The 21,199-nt window shown below is 42.9% G+C and overlaps 1 protein-coding gene across 1 annotated transcript in view; it reads left to right on the top strand.

Annotated features, from left to right (window-relative positions):
• GRAP2 (GRB2 related adaptor protein 2) overlaps positions 1-21,199 on the top strand; it is a 40,209-nt gene that overhangs the window by 16,471 nt on the left and 2,539 nt on the right. The window contains exons 2-7 of the mRNA XM_080610079.1: positions 8,760-8,862; positions 12,068-12,159; positions 14,829-14,948; positions 16,586-16,754; positions 18,407-18,541; positions 20,691-20,807. Coding sequence (XP_080466205.1) covers positions 8,785-8,862; positions 12,068-12,159; positions 14,829-14,948; positions 16,586-16,754; positions 18,407-18,541; positions 20,691-20,807 — 711 coding nt within the window. The 5' untranslated portion in view covers positions 8,760-8,784. The remainder of the gene's footprint in view (positions 1-8,759; positions 8,863-12,067; positions 12,160-14,828; positions 14,949-16,585; positions 16,755-18,406; positions 18,542-20,690; positions 20,808-21,199) is intronic.

Genomic DNA, 21,199 nt, shown 5'->3' with positions numbered 1-21,199 from the left:
ATAGCACTGCCATTCCTGTGCACTCAGTCCTGAAAGAAATAACTGCCCACTAATGACCTGTCACTGTGGACAGCCTGAGCAGCTGTTTGGAGAAAGCAAAGTGGCAAGAAAGGATGAATTGCTGTATATGGAGCATGTCTGAATGTGGGAACATGAATAGATGGGAGATCAGGAAAGACCAGACAGCTTCCATTCATAACATTCAGCTGTATGTGGATTTATAGCCCTGATGCTTCTGAATCCACAGATGCTGAGTTATTACTTACAACAAAACATAACAACTGAAATTTCCTTTGTTTCTACAGTTTGACTTCTGTTTCCCTTGTTGGCAATGATACTTTCTGGAGGCAAACTAATTAAAAACACAGGGAAGTAGTTTAAATTGAGGACAAATGAAACATAGCCACTTAATCTTCCATATATTTTCAACCCAAACAATTCAGAGCAGGATAAATATTTGATTTGTATATTTGAGTGGAAACAACCCTTTTTCCTTTCCTTTTCCTATTCTATTTCCTATCCATTCTCATTGTTGGAGCTTGCCATTATTGAGTGTTTTTGTTTAAGGTATAGAAAGCCATGTCTTTTATGGCTCAACATTAAATAGATTTAATATTACCATGGAATAGTTCTGGATACATAACAGGAGTCAGACAGTGTTTTGTGACATTGTCAGGCAGCAAGCATTAGTGACAGCATACAGCAGCACTCTAGCTGGGGGGCCCATTAGATCACATCATGGTAGAAAAAAGAGAAAATAGGTCATTCTAACGTGTAATGTAATGTAATGTAATGTGTCAGACCATTCACAAAGCATGAGAATGAACATAGCTTAAAAACAAAAAGCTTGTTTGAGGATTGGTGTCCCACCTGCCTGTACAGAAGTTTATATTCTTGATGTGCACAGTGATAGCCACATGTAAAACTTCTCACAACATGACAAGAGCTAGCTGCTTATACCTCTTCTTATACCTCTCTGCTTTCTGCACCTGTATATTTTTTTCAGCAAAATATATTGGGAATTATCCTCTTTTTAGAGGAATTCTCATTGTTTCTACCCATCGCTGGTTTGAGTGCTTCATAATTTACAGCCTGTTTTAACTAACAGGTGTTCTAGGGAGATTATTGCCTCAGCAAAGGGTGATGGGCACGGGGAACACTGCCACTGTCTGCTGCTGGACCGATTGTCTTAGACTAGCACATTGTGGTGATCTTTGTGAAGTACTGTGGTTCCTAGGAAAGGATGAATCGTGTCAGATTACAATTCCACACAGTCCATGATGCTGTGCCCAGCAACACCAGTTTGGGAAAGGAGGGTTAGAACAAGGCAAGTACACAGTGAAGCTTTTTCCACTAGGGCCTCCCTAATCCTGACACTCTTGAGAATGAGCTTTTAGTGCTTATGTTCTGAGAAGAGATGGATACAAATTTCCTGTTTGCCTTTTCCATGATTTTCATTATTTTCTGTTCTCATTGATTTTCGATTTACCCCTTCTCAACTTTTTATTTTTTTTTTTTCCCTAGGGTGAAGCATCTTAGTCTGTTTAATTTGGTCCTTGTTCAGGAATTTCCCATTCTTTGGTCATCCTTAACTACTTTCTTTCTGCTATTTCTAAGGTTACTGTCCCTATTCTTGAGATGGAGGGATGAGAACTAGCTGTTGACTTCAAGATACAAGTAGTCAAACAGACGCCTCAGGGATTTGTACAATGACATGATGTTGCTTTCTGTTTTGTTCTCTACCGCTTTCCTGACATTTCCAAACCTGCCTTTTTCACTTCCACTGAGCTGACACTTTGATGGAACTATCCACAGCAACTCAGAGGTATCTTTCCTGAGTAGGAATTGCTAATTTTAATTTCATTGCTGTGTTCGTATCACTAAGGTGGTTTATTCCCATGTCCATTACTTAGCAGTCATCAGCACTGAGATTCATCTTGCATTTCAAACTGGAACACAAGAGGTTCCACTTAAATTTGAGAAGAAACTTCTTCTCAGTGAGGGTGACGGAACACTCGAACAGGCTGCCCAGGGAGGTTGTGGAGTCTCCTTCTCTGGAGACATTCAAAACCTGCCTGGACACATTCCTGTGTAACCTTATCTAGGTATTCCTGCTCCGGCAGGGGGGATTGGACTAGATGATCTTTTGAGGTCCCTTCCAATTCCTAATGTTCTCTGTGATTCTGTGATTCTGTGGTATTTTGAAAACCATCTGCAAGTCTGTGAGCAGTTTTAATTTTTATTACCATGATTTTTTTTCTCATCAGTAAGTTTTGTAATTTCATTTTTCCCAGATCATTATGAAATATGTTTAACAGCTCATTCAAGTTGTTTCCTAACTTTTAATCAGTTATTAATCCTCTATAGGACCTTCCCTCTTAGAGGTTTTAGCTTAAGAGGTTTTTTAAGAGTCTTGGGTGAGATATTTCATCACAAATTATTTAGAAATGCATGTTTTATATCAAGTGATCACCTATATCCACATGCTCAGCTCCTTCAAATGGCTCAACCAGATTTGTGCATTGTGGCTTCCTTCTACAAAAGCTATCCGAGGGGCAATTGCTATGTTATTTCTCTCTTATGGCCAGTAATTCTTTTATTTATAGTTGTTTCTAGCAGTTTCACACATGCAGAAGTTAGATATTCTGCCCCCTGCATCCCCTCAAAATGCTTTTCAAACACTGGCACTGCATTTGCTGCTTTTTCTGCTGGTGCCGAGACAGGGTTAGGTCTTTCATTGTATGCCACAGTTTAATTGCTCAACCTTTACTATTTCATGTTCAGTTTAGATTTCAGTCAAGATTTCTAAAATATTGAACCCTTGGATTTACTTGTGTTTGTTTACTGGTTTGTCCTTAAACCCTGTCTTCCAGTTCTTCAGCTTGAGACAGTCCTCCTGGCTCTTCTCTGCCACGAATACCTAAGTGTGGGGACCTCCTTACATCCTCACATAAGATACATAGATGGAGAGAATTAATACAGCTTTTGTGCTTCATCCTTATCTTCTCTGAGCACTCATTTTTACATCTCAATCATCTGTCAGCCTTACAGACACTCTGGCAGTCTTCCTGCTTCTGTTGTCTTTGAAAATCATTTTATTACATGTTTTTATGTCTTCAGCCACTTGTTCCTCAAGATATGCTTTTCAACGGACTTATTATGGTTTCTCATTTAACTCATTTAACAGATCTGTGATCTTTTCTGTTTTCCTTATTTGGGTAGAACTTGCACTTTTTGTGGGATAGTACCCTCTATTCAGCTGTTAAACCAGCCTGGGCTGAAGCAGCAGCAAGGGCAGGTCCTTTTGAACTGACACCATTTTAATTATACAGTGTACCAAATATTTCCAACATTAGGGACTGATAATCGTCTGTACCCCACTCTGTCCTGTGAGAGACACTATTCTGTGCCTCTCCCTCTGTCCCCATGCCCACTCCTGACTGTCCTCGTCTGCACACATGGACGCATTACTGATGTGGCACACTGTCATTGCGGGGAGGAGCCTGATACAGATTGAGCTCTCCTTCTCTTCCTTTCCTTGGATGTTAACATACCTCCTGCTTTCTACCAAAGTGCCAGAGGAAAGGAGAGCTGCTACAAGGTATGGAGTGAGAGTGGCTGTGAGACTTGAGTGGGGGGAGCTGTGTGGGAAAGGTATTAAGGAGCAAAAGGGGTGTTGAAAGGACAGATAAAGTACTGCACTGTAGAGGAAGAGCATGAGAACCCAGTGCCATCTTGTTCGTTACCTAAAACAACAGGGCAGTGCTTTTGCAGGACAAATTGCTGTGCCTCAGCCAAATCTGACCATCTGGAAACTGAGGGAGGAGGTGGGCAAACAGAAGGAGGTGCTTCCCCCCACCCCGGTCCTCCACACCAACCCTTCCAGCACAGAAAAGATTTGTGATCCTATATTCTCACAATACTGCGCAGCATCATGCTATTCTTTTTGGGACTGCTGTTGCACAATCTTCCCATGGTGCTGTACAGCTCTGTCATGTTTGGAAGAAGACCCAGGTTCTTCAGGGAGATTGAGCACCGTCCTAGTCTGGGGCATTTCTTACCAACTGCTGTTGGTTAGAAAGTCCTGAAAGTTTGTTCTGTGAATCCAATTCCTAAGAGTTTTATTTTGTCTGCACGCTGAGGCTTAGCCCGTGTGCTATGCATTGCTCTGGATGGCAGGATAGAAAAAACTTAAAAGCGACAGCCCTGAATGGTTTAGTGACTTGTTGTCCCTTATAAATTTTACCGTCTTATCACTGACAGTCAGTGGAGCTGCACCGTTAATTCCGTAATAAGAGGTTTGTGTTTTTGGAACGAAATATTCCCATGCCACTTGCATGTGGCTTAGCTGCTGAAAACAAAGCTTTTATCTGTCACAGCTTTTCTAGATAGTGAGTCCCTTCTCCATTGTTTCTGCTGAAATGTCACCTGGAGTTTCTGTACAGATGTTCAGAGTTGAATTCAGTCCCTGGTTACTCGTTGGTCCAACAGGTTGTTCTTGCAGAGCTGAACAAAGACACAGTAGCTTGTGCTGTATATCTTGATGAAAAACCTCACTGGATTGAGCTGCACGCTAGAGATGTGTGTGCTGCAGGCATAAAAACTTTTGTTCACATGGCTTCTTTAAGTAGACATGTTGTAGCAACTATGCCCTCTTTCTGTGATGATAATTTATGAGATCGAGCAGGGCTGAGCCTGAGCAGTCCCTGAGTGGTAAACTCTTCCTAGGTAGTGACCTTCCCTGGCACTGTTATTGCTGAATTTTGACCCAAATTGGTGTAGGGTAATGGTGTTAAACTCTTTGAGATGCTGCTGTCAGACTGTACTGCTTGCTGACATGATTTAGGCCTCGTCTCTTTTAATCTGAAGAGAGATTCTGATGTTCTTGCTCAGGGAATGGCATTCTGCCAAACTTATATACCTACTTAGTGCTCTCAAAGCCATTCTGCTTTTCATTTCTCCTTTTATGAATCTTTCTCTGCATCAGTCCCACAGAATTGCAGCAGCCTTATGCCTATTGGATCCGCCTCGTTACAATGGGGAACCGCAGAGAAACTTCCCCTCCATGCAGAAAGCCAGCACAAAATGGAGGGTACTGGTCAATTCACACTCAGCTGAAAAATCTGCCTTTGAACGTTGCAGAGACTTCATGGTAAACTCTGTACAAAGGTGATTCTCATGCAGAGCGTGATGCACAGTCTAAAATTGTCATTGGTTACTCAAAAGCTAAAAGGAGTTGAAACAGGCAGTTAAAAGAGGAATCTGTCTCTGTCCGCAAACTGCAGTGCTGTCCTTTGGGATAAAAGGTGCTTGAGGGAGGTAAGTTATGACAATAATGAAAAAATTCCTGTCTACCTCTGTTATGAGGTGGTGCTCGAAGTCATGCACATGCAGAGAGGGAAAGAATGGGCCCTGGCGGGGGAGTTTTCATGAGGCCCCAGCACTGAGCCATGCAGTGTGAGGATTCTTGAGTTACAGATAGAGGAAGGAACAGGATCAGAAAAACAGAACTGGTTTGAAGTTCAGGTGATGAAAAGTGGTAGGCTGGAGTTCAAAGACAGGATTATTGGCTAGTGTTGCTTTAGTAGTTGGTGGGGGAAGAGCTTAAGGCCACATCATTACTGCATTGCTGATTTATCAACACAGCCAACACTGTGTATGGTATTTGAGTCACTTCTAAATCCAGCCGCTAGCAATGAAAAGCACATTTAATCCATGTGTTAGATTGTTTGAAGAGGTATCTGTCTCCTGGTCTCTCCCCAAGGTTGGGATTGCTGAAATTGAAAAGGAGGTAAGAAAGGAGATTTTAACTGTTTCACAAACCCCTCTCCTTTTGAGGGAAACATCAAAACACATCTCCGATAGCATCGTTAATGTTTGGGATATTGAAAAATGAAAGGCTTTCTCCCCTCTTGCACCCTACAGAGAGAACTCACACTGTCACTTCTGTGAGTAAGGGGCAAAAATCAAAGACAGGATTTGTATTTAACCAGTTTATTGTTTTTAGGTGTGATGGGTTTTTTTCTTCTCAAACTGGGATTAATGCTCTGCACTTAGGAGTTCCAGGATTCATCTGCACTGTTGGCTCTGATCTCTCTGCAGCAGCCCACAGCTACAAGATAAAACACTGAAAAACATCTCTCATGAAAGTAATTCTCCTTTAATCTTTTTCTTCAGTTCTCTTCCATGAAAGAGTATTATTGTTTAACTAGTTCCCTTAATGGTTAATTCCTTTTTGATTCAATACCCATGTGCTCCATTAGCATGCAAGGGGCTCACACTGGCTGTGGGAGGTTATAGACTGAAGCTTCAAAAATGTCAGTGCAAGAGTAGAGGACAGTTCTCAGACCAGGGCTGAGTTGCACCTGCAGAGTTACACCAATGCCTGGAATAAGAGTGGGGCAATCAGAGGACGAAATTACACTATATTTGCAATCTGAAAAGGTATTCAAAGTAAGAATTAAAGAGCATCAGTAGGTCGACAGAGAGAAAAGGGGATGAAAATGTTTAGAATAGCTGGAAAGCTGAACACTGAGAATAAAGTACATTGGTAAAACATAGGGTGTTATAATTCAGTATTGATGAACATTGACAAAAACCTAAGGCAGTGGACTGGAGTAGCAGCTGTATAGCAGATCAATACTAAGCTATGTACTCCAACGTACATGGGAGGCCCCAACACTGAAACACCAATTGCTGTCGGACAGGTTCATGCTGAACAAGCAGAGCTCTCTGTGGACTGCTAAAATATTTGCCTTGGTGCCACATAGCTCACATCAGGCACATGAATACAAATTCACCTCTAAGCAGCAAAAAAGAGGGTGCCAACAATCCAATAGGAAGCATGTGGAGATCTTTTTATGGTTAAAAATGAGACGTAACAAAGCTTAGAACTAATCTCCAGTGATGTTATGGCCTCTCTTGTGGATCACTGAATCTGGGCCTTTTCAGTGGAATGTAAAGGGACTCTGCAAGCAGAAAAGATACAACTTAGCCAATAAATAACTGCTTTATACAGTTAGCACACTCAGACACTAGCTAGGATTTAATGAAATATTAGGCATTTTAGTATACTTCTCACTTGTGTAAAGGCACCCAAAGAGTCTTTGCTGGTGAGGCAGGCATCAGTCTGTAGGGAAGAGTCAGCCTCCATGGTTGCCATCTACCACCAGCTAGGTCAGGACTGATGCACTGACAGCTCAGTGATCCCAATGACTTGTGATTGGTCCTCAGCTAGACTGACTACCCCAACTAAACCTCCCATGGTTTTGTTTTTCATATCTGTTTCCATGTTGGTGTTTTCCACTTGAATCCCTGGGCTGCTCCTGGTGCCATCTCAACAGCCCTACCTCTGTCTATAATTTTTGCCCCGAAGACTTTCTCCCCACTCATTCCCAGCAGTTTGAGTCAAGTTGCACTGTATCAGAGCTTGGCCGTGGATCCTTGGTACACATGTAACTAAATCCTTGGGTTGTATGTCAAAGGAGGAAGCTTATAGCAGGTATCACAGAGAAGGAATGTTACAGTCACCTGTTGATTTTAAAGTGGCAAAAGTTTGGAGCTTGCTCAGTATAAGCACTTTATATTTCAGGGATCTTGTCTCAGTTCTAACAGGAGACAAGAAATAGTTCCCTAACTAGAGCTGTTCATACAGTTTCTTTCTAGGGCTTTCTGATTAAGAATGCTTTGGATGAGGCAAGTTGGCACTTCTCAAGCTATAAAGTCTGGGTGTGTTTGTGAGGGGTGAGGTTAGGTAATGGAATCTTTGGCTTCAGGATAATTTTTCCCAGATGAACCTAGTTTAGTAACCACAAAAATTACTCTTACATTGGAGCTGTCTGAAGGTCTTCACAAGCCAGGCTGCAAGAGCATCTCCCAGCAGCGCACTTGCTTAGTGATGCACTACTTCGCTATTGTCTTGCCACTGGCAGCCTCACCACTGGGCTGCAGGATGCATGATCCAGCCATAGGAAATCAGTAACTCTCTTGATTATAGAAGTGGTCCTGCTGGGGTACATCTGAGTTACATAAGCAGGAAGTGGTGAAGAAGCAAAGCTTATGTTGCCACATCTGCTCTGCTGATGAAAAGCGGGCTTCGGTTTGCAGGCTGTCTGGTACATTTCAGGTTCCTGGGTTCCAACACTGAGGTAGGGTAAGTGCATGCCTTAAATTTGTCAGTGCTGCAGTTTCACTCTCTGCCTGCTCCAAAATAAGGGAATTCAGCCTTTCTGCAAATAGTTTTTCCAAGCTGAAAGTTGTGGTCATCTATGCTAAGCCATCACAGACGAAAGATTCTTTCAACCCCCAGTATTGCAGCCCCTATTGGACAAAAAAAAGTTGTTGTTTCTTTTTTTTTCATTTTGTCCACAATTTTTCTTACTCTTGAGGTAAATAGTAAGTCACTACAGAGAGAATTGCGTGACAGTCATTTGCAGTACTTGGAACTGCGATAGAGTAGTGGTTGGTCCATGCAGAAAGTTTTTCCCTGCTACCAGCATATTTGGGTGGTGTGCACAAACTTCTCCATGAGATTGCTACAGAGAAAAAGATCTGTTAGAATAAGCATGCACAATAAGTTGTTTGAACTACTGACTTGAGCTAATTATAGCCTCTTAGCTGTGCCATCTCTTTTAGTTGCTAATGTCTACCGAAGACTGGTGCATGCTCATCCATGTACAAATCACAGCATTGCCTATGAGCTCTCTAGAGGCTAGACTCAGCAGTCCCAGCTGACATTGACAAGCATATACTTCTTCCAGCTTTGCTCTGCCACCAAGACATAGTATGGAAGCCATCGCCAAGTTTGATTTCAGTGCTTCTGGAGAGGATGAGTTGAGCTTCCAGGCTGGAGATATGCTGAAGGTAAGTGGGGCCCCAGGTATTTTTGAGCATACTGACAGATCTTTCAATGCTTGCATTTTCCTTGACAAAACAGATGAAGACGTCTATAAACTGGGATAAAAACGCAGGAGACTTGTCTCCCATGGGGCTCGCTATAGGTCAACCAGCAGTTCCCAGGTCATATTAGTCTCTGTCCACATCATTTGATTTTGAGTCCATAAACTATGGATTTAGCTGCCCTGCAGTCCTCCAGTACTCAGCAGGGAAGGCTAAGTACCTTTGCTGGGGGAGAGATGCAGTTCTTCAGTAGACAGATTTTGAGGATCCTGTCTGTTTTCATTGACTATATAGGTAGTCTAGGGTGACTACGTTTAGGATGACTGTGTCTAAAGGCAGGCAGGATGAGTGTGGTCCAGACAGATTGCTGTCTTCCTTACTTCCAGGTCTTAAACTGTTGAAAAGATAGTTATCATGCATTATAGAACTTATATCTAACTTTTCACTGTAAGTAATTACTTTTAGTTGCCACAGGGGTTTTAGACAATTGCAAATGGAAGTCCATGAAACAGTCTGCCACACACTTAACAGAAGAGTTTAAGAGGTTCTGGGCTAATAATGTTATATCGACCCCTGCAGGAATTTAGCAGTGGGGGAATGGCTGAAGTAGGGTTGATCATATACAATGCAGAGCATGTGAGAGTCTCTTTAAAGTTGATTTACATGTGTTATGGTAGAACAGTTCTTGTTAACCCTAACAAAGTCCCACAGATGAAGCCACACGCACGTCCACCCTCATTGTTTATCCACTTCTTGGTCCCAGTATAGCTGTCCTGTTTCAGTTGAAAATATCTGAATATGACCATTGAATACTATTGAATATAACCACCAACACTAACCATTTTATGATTCTATTCTGTAACTCCTCTCTAACACCTTAACACCTCCACTGTCTGAAGGGATTATGTACAGCAATCGGATCTATAAACACTTGTTTGGCCAGGGAGCATACAGGGACCCTCCCTCTATGGTCTCCGCTATTCCAGCTAATAACCAGTTACTGGGGCTCAGCCTTGTCTCTTCCATCACTGCCATTTTTTATTTTATTGGCCTTTTAATACTTGAAGCTTAGACAAAGCTGATGGCACCCAGAACTCATTAAGAAAAAAAAAGTAGCAGCTTTTTCCAAAGGGTTAAGAGAAGGTTCTAGAGAAATCTCTGACTCTTCATTCTGGCTGAACACTGTCATTCCTAATTCCTCCTTAGGTCAAAAGTAGTCTGCATGTCTATACTGTCCTGTGATCTTTACCTGATATCTTCTTCCTCAGGAGACTCTCCACAGGAGACTTCCATCAAATCCCTGGCTGAGGTGATAGTATTGGCCAGATCACTTTTCCTTCTGTTCCTCCGTTTCCCTTCCTGTAAAATCATTATAAGCTAGAGCTTCCTTTCAAAGTATGTTGGAAGCTGCTGACGAAAAGTGCCAAGTAACAGGACAAATTGGTATTCTTATTAGTTGTCACAGAGACTTCACTAGCAGAAAAGTCAGACTGTCTCTTGCTTTAACATCCTTTAGGTAAATAAAATAACACCATTGCCTCCCAAGCCATAGTAGCAGTAAATTAGCCTAACATCTCTCTTCTAGCATATACACACATAACATTCATACCCTGCCACGAGCCCCTCCTGCTGCCTGCACAACCTGCCAGCTGTCTTTTCTGATTCATAAAGGAGATAAGATAAACAGTATTGATGTAGAGATTAGAAAACAGGAAACATGAGGCCCTCAACCAGCAGTGACAGGAGGAAATCCATCCTCTCAGCCCCCCCACATCCTTCTCTGAGAGGATGACACACTGAGAGAAACCTGCCAGCCCTGCACCGAGAGCAGCAGGTGGGTCTTTCTGGAAACCTTGCTGCCAACAGAGCAGAGCCTGAGCATGATCAGGGTGCAGCTATCATCTTTGGTTGGCCACAGCAGCAAAAAAGAGCCTTAATCTGGCACCCAGGGATGGGGAAAGCAGCGACTATACAGGCAGGAAACTCCACAGCTTTCTATTCCCCAACCTTTCAGTATCCAAATGCATAAAGAAGACCTATGTGGCAAGCCAGACAATGGAGAATCATTCCCAGAGACAGTAACATCCTGTTTCCAACACTAAGCAGTTAGAATGTGGTTAGGCTCCCAAAAATTCAAGATTGGCTTACAAAACAAGTATTATTATTGTTAACAATAGATTTTAAATTAAGTCTTTTCCACTTGCTTTCTCCTTTTAAAACTGTCATAGCTCATGCTTTCAGGCTCCTCTCCAAAACCAGAGAGAACAGAAACATGTTCTATTTCATAAAGCAGAATTATGTCCCAGGAGTTGGAATATCAAACAAAACACCAAAACCTAAAACATTTGCAAATCACAATGTAAAATCACAATGTGGTTGTATTTCTGTCCTCTCTCCTCTAGCTTAGGGGTGTATCGGGGCCATCAGTCAGCGAACAGTGAATTTGAGCAGTCCTTGGTCAGCAGTGCAGTCCCTAAGGACCATTAGAGTCAACATTAATATAAGCACACTTGAAGCTGCTCCAGTGTGCACTGAGGACTGGCTTCATGCAATCCTACAATCTCTGAAGTGTAATAGTGGCTTTAAAATACCTTTTGCCTCCTTCTTTTGTCTACCTTGGCAAAGCTCAGGGCAGCTGAAGACTTAACCCACTGAATAATCTCTTGCAAAATGGCATGTGAGAGCACACAGTAACATCTGTGCAGTCATAACACACACGCAGAGATACAGCTGTATATCACTCCATACCCATACATGTCGGAGGAGTTTTCACAAAATTTTTTTCCTCCTTTGTGAAACTGACATGCTCCAGTACCAACAACTAAAACCAGCACAGAGAACTCCTTAAACCCCTATTAAATCCTTCAGAGCTGAATTTCTCCATTTCACAGACATCAGAGACATGCAGACGGCATCCCCAGCCACCTGGACAGGCATTCAGATGAAAGGATAAACTTAACAAGTAATCTAATTCTACTTGGCCTTCTCTATTGCTTTGTTCACTCTGAAGCGGTCATCAGCTACTAATCTCTCTGCACAGTGGGTGGGAAGTAGAGGATATGTGGAGTTCTCTTCTATTCTTGGAAGAAATCCTAGGTTTCTGCCAGAATCTTGATTACTTTTACCTTTTTCAGGAGAGACGTTTATTCCATCCATCTCTCCATTGCAGGTTTTGAGCTCCCAGGAAGACTGGTACAAGGCTGAGCTCAGAAGTCAAGAGGGCTATGTTCCTAAGAACTTCATTGATTTTCAAGTTCCCCTGTAAGTGTCACAGACCAGTGCACCACCACTTCACATTTCCACAGCATGCAGTCAAGAGCATGTGTGCATGCATGCACAGAGGAAGACATGACAGAGGAAGCCCTGGTTATAACATACCACAATTTAAGGCTAACAAGGATTGCCATAATGCTATATGTAGTTCTGCCAGCACACCTTATTTCTACCCTGAAGCATCTTCTGTTCTTTCAGAGCTGAATGGCTCTTGGTGCTCTCCATCAGTCCCAAGTGACTCCTTTGTTGCTGTTGCTCAGAGGGATGTCACTGGGATGTGGCAGGAGCTGCATTTAGATCTCCTCAAAGAGGAGAACAGTCACTATGTGAAGTCTCGCCAACAGAGACAGAGGCTGAACACAAAAGGAAGAGCAAGAGACCTCTCTGAAATGAATTATAAAATGTAATTCCCTCCCTCCCCCTCCCCCCCCCCCCGACTCCTAAGGACATTAACTCCCTTTTCCGCACCCTGCCATCCACATTCCCACCCCCTGGAAAGTGTGTGTGTTTCTCTCGATACACTAGAGGTCAGTGCAATGCTACATGAAATGTGACAGCTGGTGTTACTCATGGATTGACAGAGATGATAGACCAGACATGCCGCCCTGCTCCCACACACATGCAGACACACACAGACACACAAGCACCCTTCACTACGTGTCGTGACTGCACACCCAGACGTAGTGCTGTCAGAGGACAAGCATACCTTCACTTCTTTCTTCCCACTGAGTAGACAGTACTGTACTTTCAGAAAGGACTGATAGGTGTTTAAATGCATGTTAAATGTGCTGTCCGGCCCTGTGCCAGAATTATGATAATGCATGGCATTTTTACAACCTTTTCCTTTCAGTTGGCAGAAATGCTCCCTGAAGCTACTCGTATTGTCCTCCCTTGAAAAAGTGCTGCAGCATTTCAGGAGCAAAAAGGCAGAGCATGCACCAAGTGCAGTACTGAGAGCGGTAACACACAAGTGCCCCGAGCAGCTGAACTGGGAGTTACAGGGATTTTGAGGGTCTAAGTAAGTGTCCCCTTTGGAGGTGGCACTTACTGTCCTTTTTGGACATAAACCAGCCTGCTTGGCTGAACTGAAGGATATTATTAGTCTGCTGTGCAAATATGGGCTTGTACTTTAGAGCCTCAGGGGGATGAGATCGCCCAAGTCAATTGTTCTTGTTCGCTCTTTCACAGGGCTGTAGCATCATGCAGGGACAATAGCAGCTTCTTTTTTCACACACATTTTTCTCATGATGCTTTTTCTGTGGAAGAGCTGTGAAGAAATACTTCCACTTCGACACTTTTGTAAGAATAGCAAGTCTGCACTTTGAAGCAGTTCAAGCCAGATGCTAGAGAAAACCAGATATAGGGAAGAAAGCTGTCTTCTGGTTTTGATGGGTCATTTTTTTCTCATCTTTCCCTTGTCAAGTTATTATTGAGACCAGTCATCAATGCTGATTAAAGTCTGATTTTCCTTTGCTAATGATGGATGCTGGGGAGGGACTCTTCATCAGGGACTGTAGTGATATGACAAGGGGTAATGGGTTTAAACTGAAACAGGGGAAGTTCAGGCTTGATATAAGGAATCAGCTCTTTAGTTGTGAGGGTGGGGAGCCACTAGAACAGATTGCCCAAAGAAGTGGTAAATGCTCCTGTTCCTGGCAGTGTTCAGGGCAGGTTGGACAGAGTCTTGGGTGACATGGTCTCGTTTGAGGTGTCCCTGCCTCACATGAGGGGTTGCAACAGGGGGGTTGGAACTGAATGATCTTAAGGTCCTTTCCAACCCAAACCATTCTGTGATTCTATGATACATAAGTAAACTGTGATGGTAGTAAAGAGACATATAATGAATCTCAAAAGTGGAAATGACACAGATTATGAAACTATTAGTCCTTAATTTGAATGCAATACAGGCAATGAAGCATTACATAAGAGCAGGAGACTGCAGATTGTAAATCTTATTAGCTGTGGAACGGACATATATAAGTGTACATGATGATTTTTTTATTTTCTACTGAAAAAAATCCTATTGATGCTGTATTATTTTACTATTTATGGTGACTTTCTTAGTATTACTCTAGTGCCTTATACTATTGTTTGTCTAAATTTACATAAGTATGCTTATGTATTCTGTGTTTCTGGGATTTTGTGACATTATAACTCTTGCAGGAACCAATTTATTAGTACTAAAATTTTCATGGCTTGCTTCTGATAAAAATTTATTTGTGTCCCTTGCAATATATCCATCACAGTCCAGTAATTTTAATCAGTTTACCTAAAGCAATTTGATATATGTCTGAGAATTATGTGTGTATGTATACGTACACATTTGTAATTTAAAATGGCTTTGACTAACACCTTGCTGTACTGTGCCTCTAATTACAGTTTCAGCTGAGGGTTGCTTTTTAGCAGGTCAAAGCTTACATTGTTCTCTTTGCATCTACGTGTTTTTACTACTCAAAGAAAATGGTCTGCACCCATCAAAAACCCGTACCTTAGCATGTACAGGGCCACTGGGAGTAGTCATGTGGGCTCCTCTGATCCTTTTGTTTTGTCTTTTCTCCACCCTGCTTATTCACGTTCTCCTTATCCTCAACTTCTTTTGTTCCTCACCTTAAGTCACGTTCCTGATTCATGTCTCCATGATTTTTCCCACTTGGCAGCTGGTTTGATGAGAGGATATCCCGCCACGAAGCAGAGAACATCCTCATGACCAAAGGAGTTGGCTCCTTCATCGTCCGAGCCAGTCAGAATTCTCATGGTGACTTCTCCATCTCTGTCAGGTATCTGCTGCTCACAGCATTTTTCTGCTTCTTTTCCAGTTTAATGGTGTCCCTAGTCTCCTCTTGACAGGACTCCTAATGTGGCGTAGCCTCTCAGGAAGTCTGCATGCTGCCAGTCACCAGCAGTGCTGCTGTGTTGTGAATGAGAACAAATTAGGCATCTGATTCCCAAATGCTTCTGCCTCTTTTCAAGTGACACAGTGAATGCTCCATTCCAAAAATGCATCCATTGGTGACCAGCTTCTCTGAAAGTGCTGCAGCAAAGCAGCACGTAGTACATAGGACGTATCCCACAGTGCAAAACATGTGCCTTCCATTTGTTTTAATTCCCTGACAGCTCTGGTTACTGAACCCAAGAATTCCACTAGTACCATTAAGAGATTAGTATTAAATTGTGAACTTATTTCCTACAGGTCACTAAACAGCCATTGGACAGGAATGGCTTTTAGTTGCTTGCAGCCCAGCTGCATTTCAGCAACTTGTTGTAGCCTCGCCCTTCTCAGACCATTTGCTTCAAAGCCAAACTCTTAAATAATGGTCAGTTTCCTAATTTTCCATCTAACAATTGATAACCAGTTTTAAATTAGTGATTAGCAATGTTTTTTCCAAGCAGTGTGCACTTTCTGATTCAGGGAGCTCAAAAAATATCTGTGACGAATGCAGGAAAACATTCTGGTTATATCTACATCAGTAAGCATCAATAAACAAAGTACAGTCAGGATCTTTTTCTGGCCCTGATGTCAAGCAGTGTGGCAGATCTCTGATGCATATGGCTAAACCCTCTTCACCCCACAGAACAGAACAGCTGTATTCAAGCAACATACTGCGAACAGTTCCTGGTCCACTTTGCCCCCACAACTGTGGCCCAGCACTATCTATGTGAGGGCTTTTGGTTTAGACCAAAACCGTGCTAGCACATGAACAGTTTGTGTGACTGTAGCACTCCAGGATAGCATTCAGTCCCTGCCTGGTCATCCGCATTCAGTTTATTTGTGCAGATGTAGCCCTCTGAGATGCACATTTTGAGTTCCTGGTATTAAATTATCAGGATGTGCAGGTAATAATTCCTTGGGGTTTTTTTGGGGGGGGTTTTTGGTTGTTTTTTTGGGGGGAGGAGGTAGGAAGAATGACCAGTATTAGACTAGATATTATACAATTATAAAACTCAGTGTACGGCTTCATGTGACTGTGTCTGCATGTAATGGTGATGCCCATGGCATTAAGTCAGTGCAGACTGTTAACAGGATGTTAACAGGAACCTGCAGAGATGAGTGGGTAGACTACAACTGCACTTTTGTCTCCCATACAGAGTATGAAATAAAGCTATTAGCTATTTGTGGCCCTGAAAGCTCCTCTGGCCTTTATTTCAAAGGAGAGGCTTTAAAACCTTATACTTTGTTCTGATAGTGTTTTGTGACTGGACAGCCCTGCAGCCCTCAATATTTGTAACTTGATGAGTCTTTTGAAGTATAGAGCCACAGCTAGGTCCAATACACACAAGGACTGCCATTGCTTTACTTTCCAGAAGTCTAGATTTGGCCAAGCAAGAAGTTTTGGTACCCTTCTGGAAAAGACTTCTTCAAAAACAATGTAAGTGCAATCTGGTTGTGATCTCTTACTTTTCCAATTGGATCCAGGCATGAAGATGATGTGCAACACTTCAAAGTGATGAGGGATTCAAAGGGTAACTATTACTTGTGGACAGAGAAATTCCACTCGCTAAACAAGCTGGTGGACTACTACAGGACAACTTCCATCTCCAGGCAGAAGCAGATCTTCCTGAGGGACAACAACCGAGAAGAGAAGGTAAACACAAACTATCCTTAGTAGTTTCTCAGTAAGAAACCTTTCTGTGGAAGGAACTCAGCCCATGACAGTGTCTCAGTGTCAGGGGAGAGAGTCTGTCCTTGGAAACCCAGTCACATCCCTACACTGGTGGGCTCTAAAACATAGATTTTTAGTTGATTCAGTATTAGGTACAGTTATATAATTGAGCAGAATTTTCTGATGCTGTTTTGGATAGCAACAGGCGGTGCTGCAAATCTGCACAGAGATGCTTTGCTAAAGCTGTGCTAAGGCCCCAGAGCTGAAATTCTAAGATACCATACACATCCAAGGGAAACAGGACTTACCTTACTGAAATGACTAAATTTCGTAAGGGCAACTACACAGCTGACTGGTAGGTTGTGTCTGGGAAGAATTTGAGTCTGGTTTCCAAGTGTTCCTTAATGCACCCAGAATACGGCTGATTTTACAGTTGAAAGTTTGTCTACTCAGAAGAATCATCCGTCTTCTGTTACCGAGTGAACACAGTAAAGATTGTGGAAGAACCGAGGACAGAACCTGGAGCAGTGGCTGGTAGGAACTGAAAATACTGCTGAGAAGAAGATAGCAGATATGGGAACAAGCTGTGCTTGTTCAGGGGAGATATAGTATTTGTTTGAAAAAGCAGGGAAATCCCAGTCTGATGAATGCCTGGTTTTGTGCCAGGGGAACAAGCAAATGACATAGTAGAGACTGCTATGCATTGCACACACTGTACTGGGAGTGAACATGTCTGGTCGCTGCAGTAAGCAAAGTCCTGCTTTACTGGGAAACGGATTCTGGTATTAAATTACCAGGATGTGCAGGTAGAGGCAAGGCAGAAAGTACATGACTTGCTGACTGCAGCATTTAAGTTTTATGGGCTGCATGTGGGTCATTCTTGCTGACTCCGAAAGAGTGATGATGTATTTTTCAGTCTGAAGAAGGGGGTTGTGGTGTTGTTTCCTTCTAGTCTCCTTATGCGGAGCTTTAAAAATGCATTAGTAAGGTATAAAATAGAGGCTATGGAAACTATGAGAGAGACATCACAGCAAAGGATTACCTGGGGAAGGAGAAAGGAAGAGTGTATGCATGTATATCAGTAGAACAACCTGTCTGGGCTGACTGTGAGCAGGAAGGGAAAGAGAACAGCATTTGCTCTGAGATGCAGACAGGCAAATGAAAGAACAGGAGTCAAGTTTGCTTTGGCAAACACTCTGTACATTTGTTATGCTGATGGGCTCAGCAGGGTATGTTTAGCACTTGTCACAGTGGGGTTTCTGTTCACAATTCAAATTTCTAGATGCTACAGCCATATGACAAAATGATAGCAATATACAGATTTCAGTGCAGAGACAAATGAAGTCTAAGGGCAATATTTTCAAAAAGAGGTTGGGTCCTGTGACAATCCTTACATCAGTGGCCACATTTTCAGCCCAGGACCTCCCATTACTACCTTGTCTTCAGATAGAGAATGGCTATGACAAAAATAAAATACAGCATTCCTGAATTGTCCTTCTGTTCAGAGGGGCAGGATCTTTCCTTTGAAAGAGCCTCCAAGGTGGAGGGTAGTGTTCATGATCAGTGTACAATGATTCAGTCAAGTCTGTGGTTGGAAGCAAAACCTGACTTTACTTCTATGATCTTTATTCCAGCAGGAGAGGCATGGTAGTAGCCTGGAACGGATGAGCCGGGAAGGATTCCACCTGGGTGGAGCAGCTGGAGAAGATCATTCTTCTACATCCAAGAGATATGTAGAGCATCCTATCCCCACACCGCAGCAGCAACAGGTACTACCAAGAATGAGGAACTGGAACGTCAAGCCCCAGCACACGAGACATTGGCCTTAATTGCTTGGTAGCAAGTGAATAGTCACTTTGTCAGAAATCTTTCAACTGAATCTGCTTTAGGAAGCAGAGTCAGTTAGGTCTTCATATGGGAGTAGCAGCGAAGATGATGTTGGCTGGGGAGCTCCTTTGGTGTGTAATAAATAAGTGGGCTTTCATTTAGTCCTGTAATTTGTGACTGATTGAGAAACCAGTAAAAAATAGAAGTCAGTATACAGTGGCCCTTTCACTGTGAACCTGAGAGTTCTCCCAGGGAGTTTTTGGAGCTCCCTCCCAAAAACTGGAAAACAAGGACTGGTGTCATGTTTTTGCTTTGCTTAGGAAAAGACATAGAGTATCATCCAATGAGAGTGCAGAAAAACACTCCCAAATCTTGCAAGCACACAGATATATATTTTCAGGAACTTGTCTCTAGTTTGTCAGATAAATGAAACCTGCTTCTTTTATTCTGAGTTATGCTACTGACATACAGCACCACAAAATGCATCACAGGGATGAAAAATAACTATGGTAACCCTAGAAGAGTTTGGTTTCCTTCAGAACATTCTTCGTCCGTATTCTATGCCCTTTCTGCACACTTTCATCATGTTGCATCCTCGATGTATGAGGTTTCTTTATTCCTTATCCTTGCACAGGAATGGAGAGGATAACTGCAGTAGCTGGTGCTCTCTTCAGAGTTCTTCTTGATTAAGTTTAGGGGAAATAGTTTTCATAGGGTTGGCTCATGTCTCTGGCCAGACAGCATCATCCAAGGAGAGGACTTGTCCTACTGAAGGGAAGAAATCCCAAACCATCTCCTGTAAAGCATGAGAGCTCCCACATAGCAAGGCCAGGGACAATTGTGAAATGGCTGTTCTCTCATCAGACAAGCCGTGCTGCCTGTCAGGGGACTGCTGATGGAATAATACAGCTTCTGACAAAGCTGAGGGCCTGCACTCTTTGGAGCACATTCTATGCATGAGTTACATTTGATACAGAGCAGAAACACTATAGGAGTGAAGTGTCTGTGTAGTAAGTCTTGCAGCTGCAAAGCCAGATGGAGTTCACTCACTTTCTGGCAGGGTCAGGTGAGGTGCAAATTGTGCTCCAGTCTCAGGCAGCCTCAGCAACCTTTTAGCCTGACAAAGGCACAAGTGAGACCAAGAAAGGTTTCGGAAGAGTAGGTGCAAGAAAGGAAGCAGCAAGATGAAGAGGACGAAAGCTGTTTACAAGCAACAGCAAGCGCAAGCTGTTGTTCTTCCTCCTCTCTGTTGACACAGCTCATGAGGCCCTGTGTCACTGAAGCAGTGCTGCAACCTGAGCTATCATGATAACAGATTCTGTCACACCATTATATAAAAAAGCTTAGTGCATTCATTTAGGGCATGGAGGGATGAAGACAATCAGCACCTCTCAGTTATGCACACGAAAGAAAACTTACTCCTTAGAGATTGTCTGCTTCCTCTCTCCATCTTTCTGGGCTGATCTGTGTTGATATGACTTAAGATGTGTGATCATATGGCTTCTTTTTTTTTTTGGACCTGATTTTGTCTCTTTCTTTTTTGGTTAATTGGCCTACTGGATTCTCAGGCTTGCTCCCTGCACTTTACAGCATGGGGCAGCCCAAGAAAAGTAAAGTAATGAATCCTCAGATAAGAGAGTTAACTGCACCAGCATTGCTGCCATTCCATCAATATATGAGACAGAGAAAGAGCAAGGAGTGGTCAGGACTGGGGCATAGTTACTCCAGATTCGCAAAAATCCCCTTGGCAAGCATGATTTTTCACCTGTGAATTACAACAGCCTTAGGTTTTCCCCAGAAGTCCCAGAGGCCAAAAATGCCCCTCTCTGACCACTTTTCCCAGCAGCTGCGGAACTCGGCTGAGGACACTCAACTTTCAACTTCTAAGAAGAAAAACACAAAATAGAACAGCCTAAGGTGACCTCTTCAGTGAGAGGCATTGCTTGCTGGACTGCAGCACAGGGAAGCAGATATCTAAGATGATTTACTTGAGGGTTGGACCCCGACTCCCTGGCCACCAATGACTCTGGAAGCTCCTCATTTATATATCTCAGCACATACATGACTTTTCTCTTGCTGTTCTCTTTCTAGGATAGATATGGCGGAAGTCTGGACAGGAAAGACGGGCTGCATGGGCTAAGGGACCACAGCCAAGGAAGTGCAGCAGTTATGCAATGGAGACACACAGACACCTATCAGCAGACACCGGTAGGTGATGCACCTGGAAGGCCCCATTTGCCCAATTCAATGGGTCCCTTAGCAATGGCCAACTCTTTTGGACAATGTCACCTGCACAGAGGTTGCATCAGGAATAGTGTATTAAGCCTGTTGGGATGTATCTTAGACGATGTTTCTGAGTCTCAAGACTATTCCCGCCACTTGAATCTGCTTCTGGGGCACTCTGAGTGTAGGACTGTGGTGTTCTATGAGCATAGTTCTAGAACTGCTCTCAAGGCCAGTCTTATTTTAAGTCCTATAGAGAGTTGCTTCATGATACTGTGCCATGCTACAGTGCTCCTTCTGTCTTGCAATACACTTGTAGCCACACTGTCTCTTCCACTACTTTTGCTTCAGTCCTAAGAAGATCTGTCATCACTCAG

The sequence above is a fragment of the Psittacula echo genome, assembly GCF_963264785.1.
Source record: "Psittacula echo genome assembly, chromosome: 1".
Taxonomy (NCBI): Eukaryota; Metazoa; Chordata; class Aves; order Psittaciformes; family Psittacidae; genus Psittacula; species Psittacula echo.
This window is presented reverse-complemented; position numbering and strand designations above follow the sequence as displayed.